The sequence below is a fragment of the Cydia pomonella genome, chromosome 25 (assembly GCF_033807575.1).
Source record: "Cydia pomonella isolate Wapato2018A chromosome 25, ilCydPomo1, whole genome shotgun sequence".
Classification (NCBI taxonomy): Eukaryota; Metazoa; Arthropoda; class Insecta; order Lepidoptera; family Tortricidae; genus Cydia; species Cydia pomonella.
Window position 1 is genome coordinate 671,994 of NC_084727.1, and position 19,238 is coordinate 691,231.

Consider the following 19,238-nt stretch of genomic DNA (forward strand, 5'->3'; position numbering starts at 1 on the left):
AACATTCGCATGCGAATGCGAATGTATAAAAATTATGCGAAAAGTCGTATATACCAATGCGAATACGAATATCCATGATATCCCTAGTCTCGAGTGCCTTACATTCCTGTTTCGGCACAAGGAGATAACAAAAGAAACCTTGCCTCCTTCAACCTTGTTTCACGGTCATGTTTTATACGCAGTTGGCGTTGATCAATAACAGAACAGGATCACAGGACTAAACTCAAGGTCAAACTAGACATCTAAACACTGTTATAAACGAGAATTGATGAGCCGAGAGTCCGACCAAGATAAGTTGGCAGCGATTTTGATAGCCCAGCCGGTGCAAGTGTTAAGTAAACGTCATAATTTTATAGAAGTTTGACATTTAAAATGACACGACTGCGGAATGTTTAAACATACACAGCACACCATGTCCATTAGTATCATGATATACTTAAGTGTGTAAATAAATAAATAAATATTATAGGACATTATTACACAAATTGACTAAGTCCCACAGTAAGCTCAATAAGGCTTGTGTAGAGAGAACTTAGACAACGATATATATACTTACTATATAAATTATTTATAAATACTTAAATACATAGAAAACACCCATGACTCTGGAACAAATATCCATGCTCATCACAAGAATAAATGCCCTTATTCCAATGGTTCCAACCGGTTAAGAGCAATAAAAACCGGTTTCTTCCTATGTCGGTGTTTTTGTTTACGCGGCACACCACCAGGTCGGCCGACCGTCTCGTCGCTCGCCGAATAAACCGGTTTTATTTAGGTTACAATAATACTCGTAGTTATTTGTTTTACAAAGGGGCAAATTTGTTGTTTAACCGCTCTTACTAATATTGATACCCGAGCAAGCGAAAGATCCCAAAATTGTCCCACGAGCGTAGCGAGTCGTTCGAGAAATGGAATCTTGAGCGTTGCGAGGTTAAAAAAACTTTGCCTCCGAGTAAAACACACAACATTTCACCACACCAACGCAAGGAAAATACTAAATATGAAACTAAAAACAAAACAAATAAAATCCAAGTGAACGTAATACTAAAATTATCATTCAAAAGTCAATTCTACTAGCTGACATAAAGAAACAACTCAAAATTTTCATCATAACTTTGCCACATATGTGGATTAAATACAATTTTCTCATTGGTTTCTGAACAATCAATAGCGTAGTGAAAAGTTCCTAAATCGTTCGAGGACTTATGAAAGTTCAGAGTAAAACCAAAATAAACCGGTATTTACTCCTCTTTTCAAAACCGGTTCCGAGCATTGGTATTGACATAGTTTGAGACCGGAGAGCACATAGGGTATTTTTCATCAATCTTTTATACAAAGACGTGCGCAGAAGCTACTCTGGAATATAACATTACAGCTAAGCTTATCTAGTGGCGGCCTTCTTTACATTTCGCAGGTAAAGGACACATTTACTCGCCCATCCGTCTCCACCCACTGTTACGTTACACTTATGATTACGCGAAATATTTCTGCTATTTTAATTTCAATGTCGGCTAAAGATAACGCGCTAGAGAAGGTTGCGATCGATAAAGTATGCGAAATCGGTCAAGTACGAGTTACATTACCTACATATCGATGTCATTGATCTGGTCTGACATATATATTATAATTTTTTTATTATAGCTATTATTAAAAAACATACCTATGTCTGTTGTATTCCTGACGAACAAAACTTCCGTGAGACACAGTTATATATATTGAAAACGGGTCACGTTTTCTAAGTCAAATAATGCTCGACACGTTTGTCTTCATACTGAGGAGTATCGTCAGGAGCTTGCATTGGCGGCCCGGAAAAGTCGAACGTTTTTCGACTTTAAACACGTGAATGACCCGTTTTTAATATATTTAGTATGGTGAGTAAGGTTTCCAAAGTTTAAGTTGGAGAAACGACCTTGCTCCGGACTCTTAGCACAACTTTAGTAATAAAAGAGTGTGTGCAGGTCATTTTGAACACCTCGCCAGCTTAGCAACTTCTATTACTGACTGTATTTTGCCATACTTTAATATAATACCTGGGCGACCGAGCTTTGCTCGGTTATAACTGTTTATTGTAATATGGTGGTGTATGTCGTACAATAATCTTAACTACATTTTTTTACTAAATTAAACTTGTCTAAAACAATAAAAATTAAAAAATTACTTACATATAAACTTGAAAATACAAAAAAAAGTTAATCACCGGGCGAGATTCGAACCCGTAACACTCGTTTAGCAGTCCGCGTCTTAACCCGCTGGACCAGACGGACAGCGGCAGGTAACACGAAATTAGCGACCATATTCTGCGTCGAAAGAAAAACGCATGAAAACTCGGAAACACGCGTTTTCCCAAACATAAGACTAATCTAGATCGATTATTTACCCCCAAAAACCCCCATATACCAAATTTCAGCAAAATCGTTAGAGCCGTTTCCGAGATCCCGGAAATATATATACATATATATATATATATATATACAAGAATTGCTCGTTTAAAGGTATAAGATAAACATAACTCAACTTACTAAACGTGTTTATCCAACGTTTATATATCGAAAAAGGCATTTATCTCTCGTTTGCGAGGCAATTCCATTTATAAACATTACCTAAGCTGAATAATAACTTATTTATACAAGTAGCTATTTATAAATTTGGCAGGCGGAGAAAGCGGCAAACCTTTATTTGGCCGGGATCTGCGTTCGTGGAATAAGCAAGCGGTTTCACGGAGCTATATTCGGAGAGATTCAATATCCCCGTATAATGTAAGTACTATCGTCAACCGGGGTCAATAGGGACAAAACTTTAAATGTGATTTATCTGACAATTGTATCATACAATATCTACTATTATTTTCAATTGAATGACAAAACGGTCAAAATTATTTTGGTTGTCTTTGTTTCTGAACACTCTGTCACGCTTTTATTTCCGTCTTCTATCAAATAAATAAAAAAAATCGAGTGCTATCTTATGTTTTTCCAGCGGTAGATTATATTTTACGTGAGAAATTTTAAAAATTAAATTTCATCTCATACAAAAAGCTTTTGGTGACAAAAAAAATGAAATGAAAGCATTTATTTCGGACAAAAACATCCATATTATGTGTGTTAGTAGAAAGTATAATTGCAATTTGGAATGGCATGCAGAGACATCCAGTGAATAAGGATAGGGCTGTCCATCCTCTCAGCAATCACCTTCAGGAGAGTGTTGGTACTGCCCCGAACACGCTCGCTCAGGGACGCCGCCCGCTTCCGCATCACGGCTTGGAAACCGTCGGTTCTCCATGCGGCGAACATCCCTGACGCGCTGCAGCGCCAGGGCAGCCCCAACAACCCCCTGAAGGCGTTATTGTACTGGACGCGCAGAGCACTGTAGGCTTTTTTAGTGTAGTCACTCCACAGGTTGCACGTGTATAGGGTTTGACAATAGGTTTAGGGGTGACAAAGACAACAAAAAGAAATTTTTACCCATTATTTTATGTATTTTTTAAGAAATTGTCAGGTAAATCACATTTTAAGTGTTATCTCTATTCACCCCAGCCGTCCCTATTCACCCCGGTTGACGGTACTGTAGCGTAGATATACAAGAGTATCTTGTAGAGGTACTAGAATGATTGGTTCTGGATCGAATAGTTACTAATATTATAGATTAATGCGAAAGTAACTCTGTCTATCTGTTTGTGACCTTCACGCTTAAAACACTGAACCGATTACGATGAAATTTAGTATGGAGATAGTTCGAGGCCCGGGGAGGACATAGTTTTCAATCATTGACATATATCTAAGGGCGGGCCTTACGGGCAATAAGAATGGTGCTAGTTTAGTGGTGTGATGGTGTAACTCACGAATTCGAGCCAAACGTGTAGTCTAACGCAACTAGTTACGGCCAATCGCGCGCGTGACGCGAACTCATCAACCAATCGCATTGTGGCGTTAAACGATTGGCTCGAATTCGTGTACGTGACACCGCTGTACTGGCCCAATTCTTATTGCCCGAAAGGCCCGTCCTTAGATATTAAGTATATGTCAATGTTCTCAATATTATAAATAAATAAATATTATAGGACAATTTTACACAGATCGGCCAAGCTCAGTAAGGCTTGTGTTGCGGGTACTAGACTACGACACTTATACTTATATATACTTATATATGTATGTATTAATAATCATATACATAGAAAACATCTATAACTCAGTAACCAATATTTGTGATAAACACACATATGTATAACTGCCCATCCCAAGATTCCAAGCTTCGTAGGCAAGGAGGCCGCTAAAATTAAAGTTATAGAGAGAGAGAGCGATAAAAAAGGAGATTTGTCATTGACAGATTTGTCCGCCAGACAGAACCTGTCAGATAGATTTGTCGAATACATCTGTATCTGTACGTACAACTAGTTGTAATACGCAGTTCAAATGCCTATATACTAATATGAGGTTTATATATCAGTATGAGGTCTTCAAAAAAGGAGTGTACAGATTTTTATACGGTCGGCAACCTCTGGAGTTCCCAGCGTCCATAGGCTACGGTAACTACTTACCATAAGGCGGGCCGTATGCTTATTTTTCACCGTCGTGGTATAAAGTCTGTAAATCTAATTAAATTTACAAGACTCAACAACACGAGATCGCAAATCAAGACCAACGCACATAATGATTGTAACCCAGTTTTTTGCGGTCGCAGCTTCAATTCTCGGCCTCATTCGTACAATCCGGTGATTTAGCGTATAGTGTTACATTTACATACACTGCCCGATTCTGTATCTGGTAAGATTACATTTTTATTTAGTTTGTCGATTTTTCTTTGTCATTTTTTATAAAATTTGGTTAGCTTCAAACAAGGCTCCGAACCGTTTTTGAAAATAGCTAAATAAACCTAAATAAACCGGTTTATTCGACGAGCGACGACACGGCCGGCCGGCCTGGTGGAGTGCCGCATAAACAAAGACACATAGGAAGAAACCGATTTTATTGTTGTAAACCGGTTAATTTGATAGGAACTTTAACCGAAATAAAAATAACTGTTTTACGGACGAAATCGTAAATAAAATAAAATAAAATTAAAAGGTTTTGCGCCCAGAAAGCAGGAGTCTTTTAAGGAAGAAATTTTGTAGGACATCTGATGAAATTGCGCTTATATAGTACCTACAGAGTAGGGAACGCTGTATCTATTCATCCAATTTTGTCAAATTTTGATGATAAATATCGGCACATTCAACTTTTTTTTAAAATCAGGCGTGTCATGAGCAGGGCTTGTAATTCGAATATATCGACGATAAATATTCAACCCATTCTTGGTATTAGAATATTCGAATACTTGTATTAAGTACAGTCAAGTGTAAAAATATGGGTGTACACATCTTACTCAAAAATATATCCCATAGCATCTTATTCCAGTGTAATAAGAGCGTAGTACCATATTTATGAGACGATTCTTTCGATACATATTTTTGCACTTGGATGTACTCTGAAAAAATTGTTTTACCCCACTATACTCGTAGTTGCGATTTATGTGTGTGCACAAAAATACACATACTTATAAACGACCGGTTAGGCCAAGTGGGTAGTGACACTGCCTATGAAGCTGATGGTCCCGGGTTCAAATCCTGGTAAGGGCATTTATTCGTGTGATGAGCATGGAGATTTGTTCACATGGGTGTTTTCCATGTATTTAAGTATTTATAAATATTTATATATTATATATATCGTTGTCTAAGTACCCTCAACACAAGCCTTATTGAGCTTACTGTGGGACTTAGTCAATTTGTGTAATAATGTCCTATAATATTTATTATTATTATTTATTTAATTATAAACCACATTCTCGTGTGTTATCGAAAATCATAAGGCACTTCACTCACAACTTTAAAAAATAAATAAAAAAAAAGACTATTTCAAATATATATGTTACTGTAAAAGCCCGAAGTACGGTAAAATCTAGGATATACCGGTAAGACCTAGGTTTTACCGATGCCGATCGGTAAAACCCCGAAATGTGAAATAATTATTGTTCACTTCGGGCTTTTACCGACATGGATTTGGTAAATCCTAGGTCTTACCACGGCGACCGGTAAAGGTTGAATCATGCACTGGTTTTTGACAGTATTAGATGAAAATCTTGTATCAGTGTAAGGGGCGTTACATGTAGCGCCATTTAGAGTGATGCTTCGTATTGTTTCGGCTATTTTACTAGTCATATAGGTCTAGGTTTTTCGGTTTTGCTGAAGGTGAGAGTGAACTCTACTCACTGCAAATTCGAACGCCGTGAGTAGGGATGTAGAAGTCCTGAGAGCAGAGTAATGTACAGTGTGTCACATACCCTTTGTAAGGAATGTGCCCAGTTGGTGGGAATTTTCGGGCTGTAGCTAGCCGCTGTAATGGGTAACAGAAACGCGTTCCGTATGTGCTTCGTTTTCCAGATGACTAGGGTGCACTGCATAATGCAGAGATTATTATATCGCGAACGATTGGCATCTTGACTAGGTACCAAGGTTTAGGTATAGTTTACAGTAAAAACAAATTAGGTATCTATTAATAGTTCTCGCTTGTTGAAGCGATCAAATAACACCCGCTTTCAATTAAATCAATCAACCTTGAGGATGCTGTTGCGGCTGTCGAAGCACTGCAGCGCGTCCGGCATGTTCGCTGAGGCGCGAGTAGATGACTTTTTTGCCATTAGGCAGAAAAGAATCGCCTCCATGCTGAGACGGGTGCGCGGCAGCAGCAATAGTCTACTCAAGGTATTGGCCGAGCGCCTCGAGTGCCCCGTTATAAAGTTTTGGGTGGAGGTGGCAATTGGGGCAGCGAAATAGAGTATGGCAACCTGCGCTCCTACTCTCCACACATCTTAGTTTTTAGTTATAAGTTCTCATTTTTATTTTTCTCTAAGTACCTAAATAGCATAGTTTTAAGTTTATACTAATAGTCGTTATGGATCAGTGATCTGAAATAAACGGTGTCTTTTGTTTTTTTTTATACCCAGGGTACGACGCGAAACTTAAATACGTCTTTTTCTACACATTAAAGGTTGTGCTAAACTATTTCTTTTATACCTAACATTTTATTCTGTAAGAAAAGGAGACCCTTGACCTGTCCGATGCGTCGCGTGTGATGTCACGGTGCGAAGCTCATGAACACGACCGCACAGGACCGTATCCTAAAGGCAGCAGTGCATCAGCGCCAGAGTACTCTGAACGTACCGCACGAAAGAAAAGTACGGTAAGCGATAAAAACTTGTACAAACAATGTTTTTTGTTTCCAAAAAAATACTAAATCGTACTTTTCTTCCGATTTACATAAACCAAAATTCAAGTGTCAAGTTTAGGTCCCAAGATTAAGTTTTATAAAAGCTTGTAAAAACTCAAGTATGCGAAAAACACATGTACAAAGAAACAACTTGATATAAATAATAAATAGTTTGTATTCAAAATACTACGGACGCCTTATAAAGAAATGTGTCGGAGAATTTTCCGGAGAATATTCTTAGGAGTAATGAGAAATTTGCTCTATTAAGTTTAAAATATTGTTTCGAGACCAGGTCGCTTTACTAATATCAATAAAACACACATAGGCATTTAATTTGAGCAAAAAAAGGAACATTATCCTAATAAATAAGTACCGAGGGACCGCGCTGGAGCTCAGGCAGTACTGAGCGAGGCCATCGCCTCTTGGAACTCCAGCTCGAGTAATAATTAATGCCCTTTACATTTTCGGGGGTCGGTGTGGGTGGTGCAACTAACACCTCTTGAACAGATGGACACATGATTCTACGGGGCATAATTGGATCGCCATTTAGAGGCGACGGGGTTACGTCAGGGTCACGCGGGGTAGTTATTCTGGAAAGCAACAGCATGAATGATAAGCGTGTTCTCCCTGTCCTCTTTTTTTTTGACGCAGGGGTAAATGCATTTACGCATCTCACCTCGGGCTGGGGAAGCCCATTGGGGGGTGCACGGTGGGCTGCGCGCCAAGGGAAGGCGGCCATAACTAATATTTTATGATTTTTCCTGATTTCTTCTACTTTTTCTTTAAGGTAGTATATTTAAAAAAAACGTGTTGCATGCAAAATATATTCATAAATTCTAACAAAAAAGTCATTCTCTTACCACCCGGGTGGTATGTGGGACTCGCTCCTCCCGTAACTCCCTCTGTTAGCCAGAGGAAGGGGAAGAGAATACCCACTAACATCCCCTGCGGTGTCATCCTCTTTGCCGTTAGGGGAGCGTCAGGGGATCGCTTGCGGCATTCTATCCGCGACGCCCCTCGGCAGCCCGACTGACCTGTGTTGGACACCCGCGCCAATGAGGAAGAGCACCAGGACGCTTGGCTCTCCTCCCACACGTGCAGAGCCATTCCGTCTGGGCCCCCCAATCCACTGGCTCTACGAAGGGGAGGAACTAGCTGTTGGCTAGGGCACATTGCCTACCTAGGGAGGAGACCCTCCCTCTCCGCCTACGCCGGAGCGGTAGCGCATCTGCACTATCTTCGCGCAACCGCTCCGCTGCTTCCTTTAGGGAAATCACGGTTTCGCAAAAGACCTCAACTTCCTTCCATGCCCTCTTGCTGCGCAACATGGGCGACACGACGTCGTGCAGCGAGAGGTCCCCACTCGTGATTTCCGCTGCCACCACCATGTTTTGGCGTACCACAGCCCATCGCCTGCACGATTCAAGTGTGTGCTGGGCCGTGTCATGGCAGATTGTTGAAGCAACCGTGTCCGGTTATTACCTGCGTCAATCTGTAGCTGGGCACCCCGTGTTCTCTATGGAGCCACTGGTTGAATGACTGGAGGAGAGCCCCTATACTGCGGACTCTATAGGAGGAATCCTCCTGGTCGCTCTTTCAGCGGTCCCACAGTCTCTTGACAGCCTGTCGTTGCTCTCTCTTCGCCTCCTCTGGGTCGAGGCGTTCTCCACGCGCTCTGGCCTCTGCTTTCATACGGTAATTTCCAGCTATCATTTTAGCTTCCAGCTACCAGGGTGGAGTACCTGCCAGGGCTCATGCCACCGCGAAATAAACCGTATGGTATGCCTTTATTATGCGCAAGGCCACCACCCTCAGCGGACTCCTTAGGAGAGGCTTGGCTTTAGCCAAGAGCCTGTCTGCCCAAATTCGTGCCCCGTATAAGGCCATGCTCCGAACAACGCCCACGTACAGGCACCGACAAGGGGCTATCGGCCCACCCACGTTTGGTAATAGCCGGCTAAGGGCTGAGGCAGCACCCACGATTCGGGGCGCTAACCTGAGGAAATACTGTTCAAAATTCCACCTCCGGTCAAGAACAAGACCCAGGTACTTCATGTGTGAATTGACCGGAACCCTCTCACCTGCAACAGCTATAGTTAAGTCCTCAGGTAGCGCCCTTCCAGGTCCCTCGAAGACAATTGCTTCAGTCTTCGAGAGGGACACATTCAATCCTAGGCGTTCGATGCGACCCACTGACATCTCTGTCGCTACCGCCGCTCTGAAAAAGTTATCGTCCATGTGCCTTCCCCGCACAGCCACCATGGTGTCGTCAGCATAGCAGATGGTGATCATGCAGGGAAGCTGGGCCCCCCTTATGGCCCAGTCATACGATATATTCCATATCAGGGGAGTGTTCTCCCTGTCCCACCTTCCGTACTCCAGAGAGAGCCGCCGCGGCTTGTTGTTGAAAAATTGTAACTAAACCTACAGCAAAACCAGAACATTAACAGTCAGCACTATGACTATTTTTATGAAATACGAGTGTTAAATATATTATCAGTGGGAGCGGGACAGCAATAAACAGTGTAACGATGCACGTTATTCTAATCAAAGTAAGATTAGGTTATACTCTGCGCGACTGTACAATCGCGAGAGTAGTTTCAGCGTAGCAACAACGTTAGCAGTTTTGATCGCGCGGTACGTTCAAAGTACTCTGGCGCTGATGCCTTTAGGGTCCGGTCCTGTGCGGTCGCGTTCATGAGCTTCGCGCCGTGACATCACACGCGACGCGTCGGATAGGTCAAGTGTCTCCTTTTCTTAGAGAATAAAATGTTAGGTATAAAAGAAATAGTTTAGCACAACCTTTAATATGTAGAAAAGGACGTATTTAAGTTTTGTCTCGTACCCTGAGTATAAATAAAAAAAAACCGTTTATTTCAGATCACTGATCCATAACGACTATTAGTATAAACTTAAAACTATGCTAATTAGGTAGGTACTAAGAGAAAAACAAAAATAAGAACTTATAACTAAACACTAAGATGTGTGGAGAGTAGGGGGCGCAGGTTGCCATACTCTATTTCGCTCTCCCAATTGCCACCTCCACCCAAAACTTTATAACGGGGCACTCGAGGCGCTCGGCCAACACCTTGAGTAGACTGTTGCTGCTGCCGCGCACCCGTCTCAGCATGGAGGCGATTCTTTTCCGCCTAATGGCAAAAAAGTCATCTACTCGCTCCTCAGCGAACATGACGGACGCGCTGCAGTGCTTCGGCAGCCGCAACAGCATCCTCAATATGTTATTATATTTAACGCGCAATGCGTTCTAGGCTGGTTGTGTAAACTTCACCCACAGGCTGCATGTGTAGAAAGTCTGACAGTAAGCTCTAAAGAGCGTCAATTTAACTGATGTATTACACCGTGGGAACCTGCGGGCAAGCATATTGCCTCTCACTGCTGTCGCTCTTTTTTCCCTTTCCAGATCCAGATCGTCATTCAATTCAGTTGTAAGCTATGCCCCAGATACTTAAAGCGATCTACAACTTTGAGGGGTACAACATGATCCTCGGCTCCGTAGACGGGTTATACTTACGAGCTTTGAATATAACAAACTGACTTTGGGCCGTGTTGTATTTTAGACCATGCTGCCCGGCGTATTCCTCACAAATATTGATGAGCTGTCGTACCGCGTCAGCCGAAGGCCTCAGCAACGCCATGTCGTCAGCGTAACTTATATTGTTAAAACACACATCATCTGTATGGCAACCGACATGTGCCCTGCTGAGTGCCTCGATCAACTCGTTTACGTAGACGTTGAAAAGGAGAAAGGATGTTAGCCCTCCCTGTCTCGCTCCACTTTGTAGTTTGTACTCGTCAGACTCCTTTCCCGCCCATCTCACTCGGTTGACCTGGCTGTTGTACCAATGTTTAAGCAACGCGATATATTCAATGGAATCTCCCGTTTTTGTAAGCTTGTACTATAGCTTGTCTTACACAACCAGGTCAAACGTCTTTGACAAGTCCAGAAAGTACGCATAGATCGGCGTGTTCCTGTCCTTGTAGTACCTGACAGCTTGCTTAAGACACAAAATCGCATTTTCGGTCGACAGCAGTCTTACAGAATAGAGCTGTAAGATTCCGGTTCAAATAACCCTTTACCGGCGCGGTTCCTTTGTTCCGACCGGCCGTACTAATAGTTCCTAGGGACGCGGAGGCCTCCTTTCGCATTCACATCAGCTGTCCACGGCGCTTAAAGACGTTCCTGGCTAACCAGGAGCGGCCCTCGGTACGACCAACTAGCATGACAGGGGAGTACCAACATACCACGGAACCAGACAGGCTTATTTCTCTCCCTTACGAACCACTACCATAACCCACGTTTGGCAAAAGGTTTTTTACTTAAAACAAAATTATTTAATTGAAAGCATCTGGGTGTCATTTGATCACCCATCCATAGTCGCTTCAACAGGCGGGAACTAATAGATACCTAATTTGTTTTTACTGTAAACTATACCTAAACCTTGGTACCTAGTCAAGATGCCAATCGTTCGCGATATGCACCCTAGTCATCTGGAAAACGAACCACATACGGAACGCGTTTCTGTTACCCATTACAGCGGCTAGCTACAGCCCGAAAATTCCCACCAACTGGGCATATTGCTTACAATGGGTATGTGACACACTGTACATTACTTACGAAGCATCACTCTAACTGGCGCTACATGTAACGCGCCTTACACTGATACAAGATTTTCATCTAATAATGTCAAGAACCAGTGGATGATTCAACCTTTACCGGTCGACGTGGTAAGACCTAGGATTTACCAAATCCATGTCGGTAAAAGCCCGAAGTGAACAATAATTATTTCACATTTCGGGCTTTTACCGATCGGCATCGGTAAAACCTAGGTCTTACTGGTATATCCTAGGTTTTACCGTACTTCGGGCTTTTACAGTAACATATATATCGTTGTCTAAGTACCCTCAATACAAGCCTTATTGAGCTTACTGTGGGACTTAGTCAATTTGTGTAATAATGTCCTATAATATTTATTATTATCTGTAAAAAACAAACGACCCGCATGACGGTAATTACTATAATTACCTCGTACCTATGTGTAATGTAACATGGCAGCAAAATTAATTCCACCTTAGGCGTAAACACTTGAATCCCTGACTAAGCTCGGGATTCTGTTTTAGAATCCTTCGCTTCGTTCAGGATTCAATATACGCCCATTTCGTAAATATGTTCTTTCGCGCCCTTGTTGCACAATCTACTGTGCATGCACAATCTTTCAAAATATGTACTGTTCTGTTTCCTAGAAAAACCTCGACCGCAGCAAATTTCCTCCCTAACAAATTATCACTAGAAACTCCCTAGTATTAGACAGTCCAAACGGAAGGGATCATCGCACTAGACGGTAGTTTTTAAATTTTAAGGCCACCACAACCAATAAACATCGACTTAGCATTGAACTTATTGATTATTTTTACAACTCGTGTAGTGTACTTTACTTTCCCAACCAAACCACTGGCTTTGCCGCCTTTGCGTAAAGTTGTAGCGTCTAGGGAAACTACAAACTTACTAGCAATTCGCAAAAGTGGTTACTGCACGAGGAAACAGTCTATTTTCCCTCGATCCACGCATTCATCGGTTCACTATAGCGTAGTTTCCTAATTGTGACGCAACCCACGCGTCAGCGAGCGTTGAATAATTATATACTTCATACACGGAACGGAATAACAGGTAAAAACCGTTACACGAAACTGGTATATGTCCCAGCTCTTTAAGATTTGAATTCATACGTTCGAAATTTAAAGTACAGTAATACAGATCGGTTTTCCCATTTTAATTCTTAAATCATAAGCAGTATAGTTAAATTTAGATTGTGAATGTAATGGACATATGAAGTTATGTTTTTAAATAATAGCGTGGTGACGTAGTATGAATTTACCAGACGTTTCGTTGCGTTGTATTTGAGTACAATCGGAACGCTAGGACGTGACGTTTGCCTGACGTAGGTTTGAATCATAAACTGTTAATAACCTGATTGAGTTAGTCTCCAAATAATAATAAATTAAGTGTGCTATAGGTATATCAGTTGTACTTCAAAAAGGCATTTCGAGTTTTCTTGACTACTTACTTATTTCAATTAATTTCTTAATTCGTCGACTGACTAAAAATGTCAGCAAGACTTCAAAGGAAGGCAATAAACAGTGAACATTGATTAGATTTGCATGCGTTTGGCCAATTAAAAATAATAGTTATTTACGATACAAGTGCAGAAAATATGAAAATTCGCAACGAGTGGTGATAAATTAAAACACGACCAAAGGGAGTCTTTTAAATCGACACGAGTTGCGAATTACCTATTCGCACGTATATCGTCCGACGTTTCACAGTACATATGGCTATTTGAAGTTTCGACATATGCATGGAAAGTGCTCATTACCGTACGTGTGCGGGAAAGTAGCACCATATGTACTGTAAAGATAGTTTTGGTTGTCAACATATGTCCAATCTTCCCTACAGAGATATCTACTGTTAAGCTGTTGTCCTATTCCTCGCTGTAGAATCATTGACGTTTATAAAACAGTCACCAGTTTTTTCTTTTCAAAAATCCCGTTATTTAAAGTCCGTCAACGACAGTAATTTTTATTTTCTGGAAAGTAAAAAATTATCGATTGAACCTAATTCATTAAAATCGGCTTAGTAGTTTCAAAATTGCGGTGGCAGAGACTAATAAGTACGTATGCGGTGTGCTTTTTTGGGTTATTCCCACTAGTTCCCACCAAGTTGTTACCAGTGTTAACCCCTGGGATTTTTTACCACCTTCTACCAATGGTAACTACTAGGAAAAAATCCCACTAGTTACCACCAACTTGTTTTGGTGGTAACTACTGGTTTTTTTTCTGGGATTTTGGGACCAAGTAAAAGGTGGGAAAAAATCCCAGTAGTTACCACTGGTAACAAGTTGGTGGAAACTAGTGGGAATAACTCGCTTTTTTTACACGATTGCCCAAAAAAGGAGTGTATTGTTCAGTATGCTCTTGGTAGTCAATCGTGTACAAGCAGTAGGTTTGTTTAACCCTTAACTACAAATCACATCAAATTACGTGGGTTGCTACAGCCTAAAATGAACCTTAGTACATTCCAACAAGGTTCACGTTGACGTGCCACACACACGATAGGCATTCAAAGGGTTGGGAAATCAAGGTCGGAAACAAAAACTTACCGTAATTTTTGCCCTACTCTATAATTATTTGCAATAGGGTTGTTTCCAATTTTTTGAAACGTTTGTATTACGTTCTATATTAACTAAAAGGCGTCATTAGAATCTTCAATGACGTTTCGAGTTTGGTCACGTGACGTGTGCGAAAACATATTTTAAATTCAATATTTACTAAAATATGGTCATTACAGGTCCCCTAAAAGTAGTTTAACATGTTCTTATAATCCAAAAGAATTTATTGGGATACAATTCTGCCCTAAGATTTGTAGATGGAAACAACCCTATTATTTACGAGTACATGGACTCTAATAGTATGTAATTTGTTTTACAAGGGGGCAAGTTTAAACCCCTCGTACTAAAATCGATATCCAAGCAAGCGATAGATTCCAAAATTGGAATCTCGACCAACTTTGCTCCCGAGTGAATCACAAAAATTTTCACCACACCACCGCGAGGAGAATACTACTTGTAAAACATTAGCAATCAAATTAAAATGAACTTTATTAAACATTTATTATTCAAAATCACTTAAAAATCAACTCTATCAGCCAACTCCATCATCCAGCACATGGAGATGGTCGAAAAAGCTCTTGAGTAGTAGAAGTAGACAGATCTTTCCTAAAGGGGCAATTGCATAAAATATCCTTATGGGACGAAGTGTATCCGCAAGAGCCCCCTAAAACCATACAAGCAACTTAAAGCATCACACTTGGATAAAATGCAACTTTCTTATCAGTTTTTGAAATACAAAGAGAGCCATTACGAGGTGGTGTGGTTAAAAATCATAATCATCTCCGTGTTTATAATTATAACCGATATGAAAATCTATCAGCCTTACAGCCGCCTTGAACCTGGAAACCGTTAAAAATATTTGCACACCTGTTCGATTAAACAAACAAACCGCACTCGGCACTCGCCGACCTACCCGCGTCCTCTAGGCACCTGGTTAAATACTTATTAAAATAAATAAATATGTAATACATGAAACATCTGCGTCTGCCGTTACTTGAGGAAAACAACATAGTTTACCACGATTTTATCGGTTTAATTAAAATATTAAAAACTGTAAATCCAGTACCATTTCAGCTTATTGCGTCGTAACATATATTGTTTAATTGATGTTAAATTAAATAAATAAATAATATATAAATAAATAAATATTATAGGAATCTCAATAAGGCTTGTGTTGAGGGTACTTAGACAACGATATATATAATATATAAATATTTATAAATACTTAAATACATAGAAAACACCCATGACTCAGGAACAAATATCCTTGCTCATTACACGAATAAATGCCCTTACCAGGATTTGAACCCGGGACCATCAGCTTCGTAGGCAGGGTCACTACCCACTAGGCCAAACCGGTCGTCGAAATTAAATAGGTATTAATAAACTTTGTTATTTAAGCCCCAAGGCTAATGTTTTTGTTTTGTTTTGGAATCTGTTTTATTATAGTTAAAAGTTAAAATAAGGATTAAATAATATTAAAGGTCTTACAGAAACTTAAGAGTTATTTATTGCCAAATATCCGTTGTTGTGCGGTATATGTGGTAGATCATTTAAAAAAATGCAATTGACAATAATCGCATTGCTAGATCATCTTATGTGCCAGCCCCAGTCCCAATGAAACTATAGGGAGCCTACCGCTAAAATCGAAATTCGCAAGGATCTCTCTTCTACTCTCACTAAGACGCAATTAGAGTGACAGAGAAAAATGCCCGCAATTGACGAACTTCGATTTTCGCGGTTATATACCAGATTCTTTTCAACCATGGCAGCAAACGAGCGTATCGTCCCAACTGACAGTAATAACTGTACACCGTTCTAAAATAGCTGCTAGAAACTCCGGTAACTTACTTACTTCACTAGCATAGTGACCCAAACAGGATCTTGGCCTCTGACACAAGAGAGCGCCACTCTGCCCTATCCTGCGCAACTTCACGCCAGTTGGGTATTCCGAGGGCGAACAGGTCTTGTAGGGCTTTGTCACTCCAGCGGTATCGTTATCCACTCGGGTGCCCCACATACGCTCTTTTCACAGGACAATCCTCTTCCATCCTCCCCAGGTGACCGAGTCTGGAGGTTGTGACTATAAAAGGCATATAATTATATAGATATATGGGGACATACTGTATGGAGTGTGTTGACTTCTTAAGAAACTAATCCATGTTCCTCGCCGCCAACACACTCCCTCGTCGTCGAAAAGGATCACTGAACGCGTTAAAGTTTGTAAAACACAATCTCAAAAGAGATGAATGCGTGAGATAAACCCCAAATTATAGCTGCATATCATACGCAGCCGACATAAAAGCCAAATAAACTGCAAGGCCCATCACGTATCAAATTAACCTTCTACACACGTACAAATACGTAAGCAACAAAGCATATGAATACCAACTTTAATTCTAAGAAGTAAAGAAGTTAATTCTTTAAAAACTTTCAAGGTATACGTCGATGTAATACTACAAAGTTAAAAGTGCTAGTGGCTAAATTTTGAACTAGATGCTACGTCATACTTTATTAGATATGTTGTTTGATAGAGTCGCCAGTTGTAACTGCATTTATAAGTTGGTATAGGTATCGTTGTTGTATTCGTGGCCTTGAGTATAATTACATGGAATAAATGAATGAATTGGAAATAAAGATGTCAAATGAAGGATATTCTAGAAAAACACCCAGTTTAATTACCGTCTTATTACATAAAGTAGGTAGTTATTCAATATTCACGTAATGTAACTAGTCAACAAACTAACATTTTGATACATTTTACGACCGGTCTGGCCTAGCGGTTAGTGACCCTGCCTATGAAGCCAATGGTCCCGGATTCGACTCCCGGTAAGGATATTTATTTGCATGATGAACACCGATATTTGTACTTGAGTCTATGTTTATAAGTACGACTTGATCTATATATATGTATATAGTCGCCTAGTACCCATAGTACAAGCTTTGCTTAGTTTGGGGCTAGGACGATCTGTACAAGATTGTCCCCAATAATTGATTTATTTATTATATCTTTGCTCATTACATTAGATTCATGCGTTTTAACAAACGCAAAATTTTCAAACGTTCAATGTAAGTAAGCGAGTATTTTAACAAGTATTTTCAAGATACTCGTTAGTTGAGCTTTACCCAAACACTATCTTCCCTAATGTCAAAAACGTCAAAAATTCGGTTATAAGATGCGTTCAAACGTAAATCAATAAACTGCGTTCCGAAATTAATTACACGATCAATATCATAATCATAGGGGGGGTTATTACTGCAATGTGCTGCCGCCACGCCAGAGTGCAGCACTAGCACCCATCGTAAACCATAGAGTAACTTATACATACTGTGCCTTAAACTGTTTTTTGACAAGTTTTCACGTATAATAAAATATGACATTGACGCATCAAGGCGGTTTGTTTACAAAGGGCCTACCGGGAAACGCTAAAATAGAAATTTAGTTATCTGCCTCTTTATCGCTCCAGTAGATAAGAGTGACAGAGATGTTAGATAACGAAATTCCGAGTTTCTCAAATTATGATGGATTGTGGTAGTGGCGCTCCCTACGTAGAGTTTCGCGTAATATTAAATATAAAATGATAGTTATATATTTTTTGGCGCTAATTTTATCATTACCGAATACGTGACTGCCAAACGTTGTTATTGCCAAAAATCCTCACAATCGTTTACATTCTTACCGTTTTAGCTTCGGGCCGAGTAAACAAGCCATAAGTCCGGAATAGTCTGAGTGGGAGATTAGCGTAATTAGATGTTGATGTTAGTCAGATCTCAGTTCAACTACACTTGCTATTTATACTGTTTAAGTATGGAAGGTAGAGGCAAGGAACATAAACTCCATATACCAAAAATTGTCCGACAAAAAACCATAAATAGGTGGCGCTACAATACCTAGAATACTTGACAAAAAAATATAATCATAGACAGCGCACTTCACTCCGTCAATAACGCCTAGGTTCTTAGCTACTCTAGCGCTACTCTGGAGAGATTTGGATCTATTATTTATAGCTGACAGCTGGACACTTTTGTAACAGTTCTGTCTAAGGAGATTTTGTTCCTTGCCTCGACCTTCCATATGTTTAGGTGTCATCCTACATTTATTTAAGGGGTCATCCATTAATTACATCACACGTTTAGGGGGAGAGGGGAGTCACAAATTTTGTGACTTCACTTTAACTTCATCAGCTACCGAAAATGTATTTAAATGATATTTATTCGATCTACAGTTCAATAGCAAGTTTTTGGAACGAGTTTTGTGTTATAATAATACTAATATTTCTTTTAAGTATAAAAAATATTTTGATACCTAATTCGATTTTCCGATTTCGTTGATAACCGAATTGCCAGAAATAGGACGTCACACCAGCGGGAGGGTTGCCAAATGTGTCAAGGAGAGGGGAGAGGTCAAAAAACGTAGAAACTCTTTTGACGTAATTAATAGATAACCCCTAAATGGTTCCTGTACACGATGGGCCAGCGTAGGCCAGTCCTAATAAGGACGCATTTATGCGTTAGAGGGAGCAAGTGATATTGCTAATATTGCTATCTCATTTCACCGCATAGCTGCGTCCCTTTGGCTTACGCTGGGCCATCGTGTAGAGGAGCCCTAAGACATGGTGTGCCGCGCGATATGTATTGTATTTGCGACGGAAGAGATGATGATATTTACCTACCGATTATCTTAATAACCTACTTTAATAAATAAAAAATTAATAAATATTTGGGGACAATCTACCTAGCTCCAAACTAATAGGGACCGTGCGCGTTGGAGGGTCTGCCATCTTGTGGCCTGAATCGGAACAATAAACATGTAAAT

General features: G+C 40.3%; 2 protein-coding genes across 2 annotated transcripts in view; one reads left to right on the top strand and one right to left on the bottom strand.

Moving 5' to 3' along the window:
- The window catches only part of LOC133531515 (uncharacterized), an 87,797-nt gene that overhangs the window by 28,181 nt on the left and 40,378 nt on the right, over positions 1-19,238 (bottom strand). The gene's annotated exons all lie outside the window — the stretch shown is intronic.
- The window catches only part of LOC133531513 (uncharacterized), a 68,144-nt gene that overhangs the window by 24,828 nt on the left and 24,078 nt on the right, over positions 1-19,238 (top strand). The window contains exon 2 of the mRNA XM_061869776.1: positions 2,656-2,759. Coding sequence (XP_061725760.1) covers positions 2,656-2,759 — 104 coding nt within the window. The remainder of the gene's footprint in view (positions 1-2,655; positions 2,760-19,238) is intronic.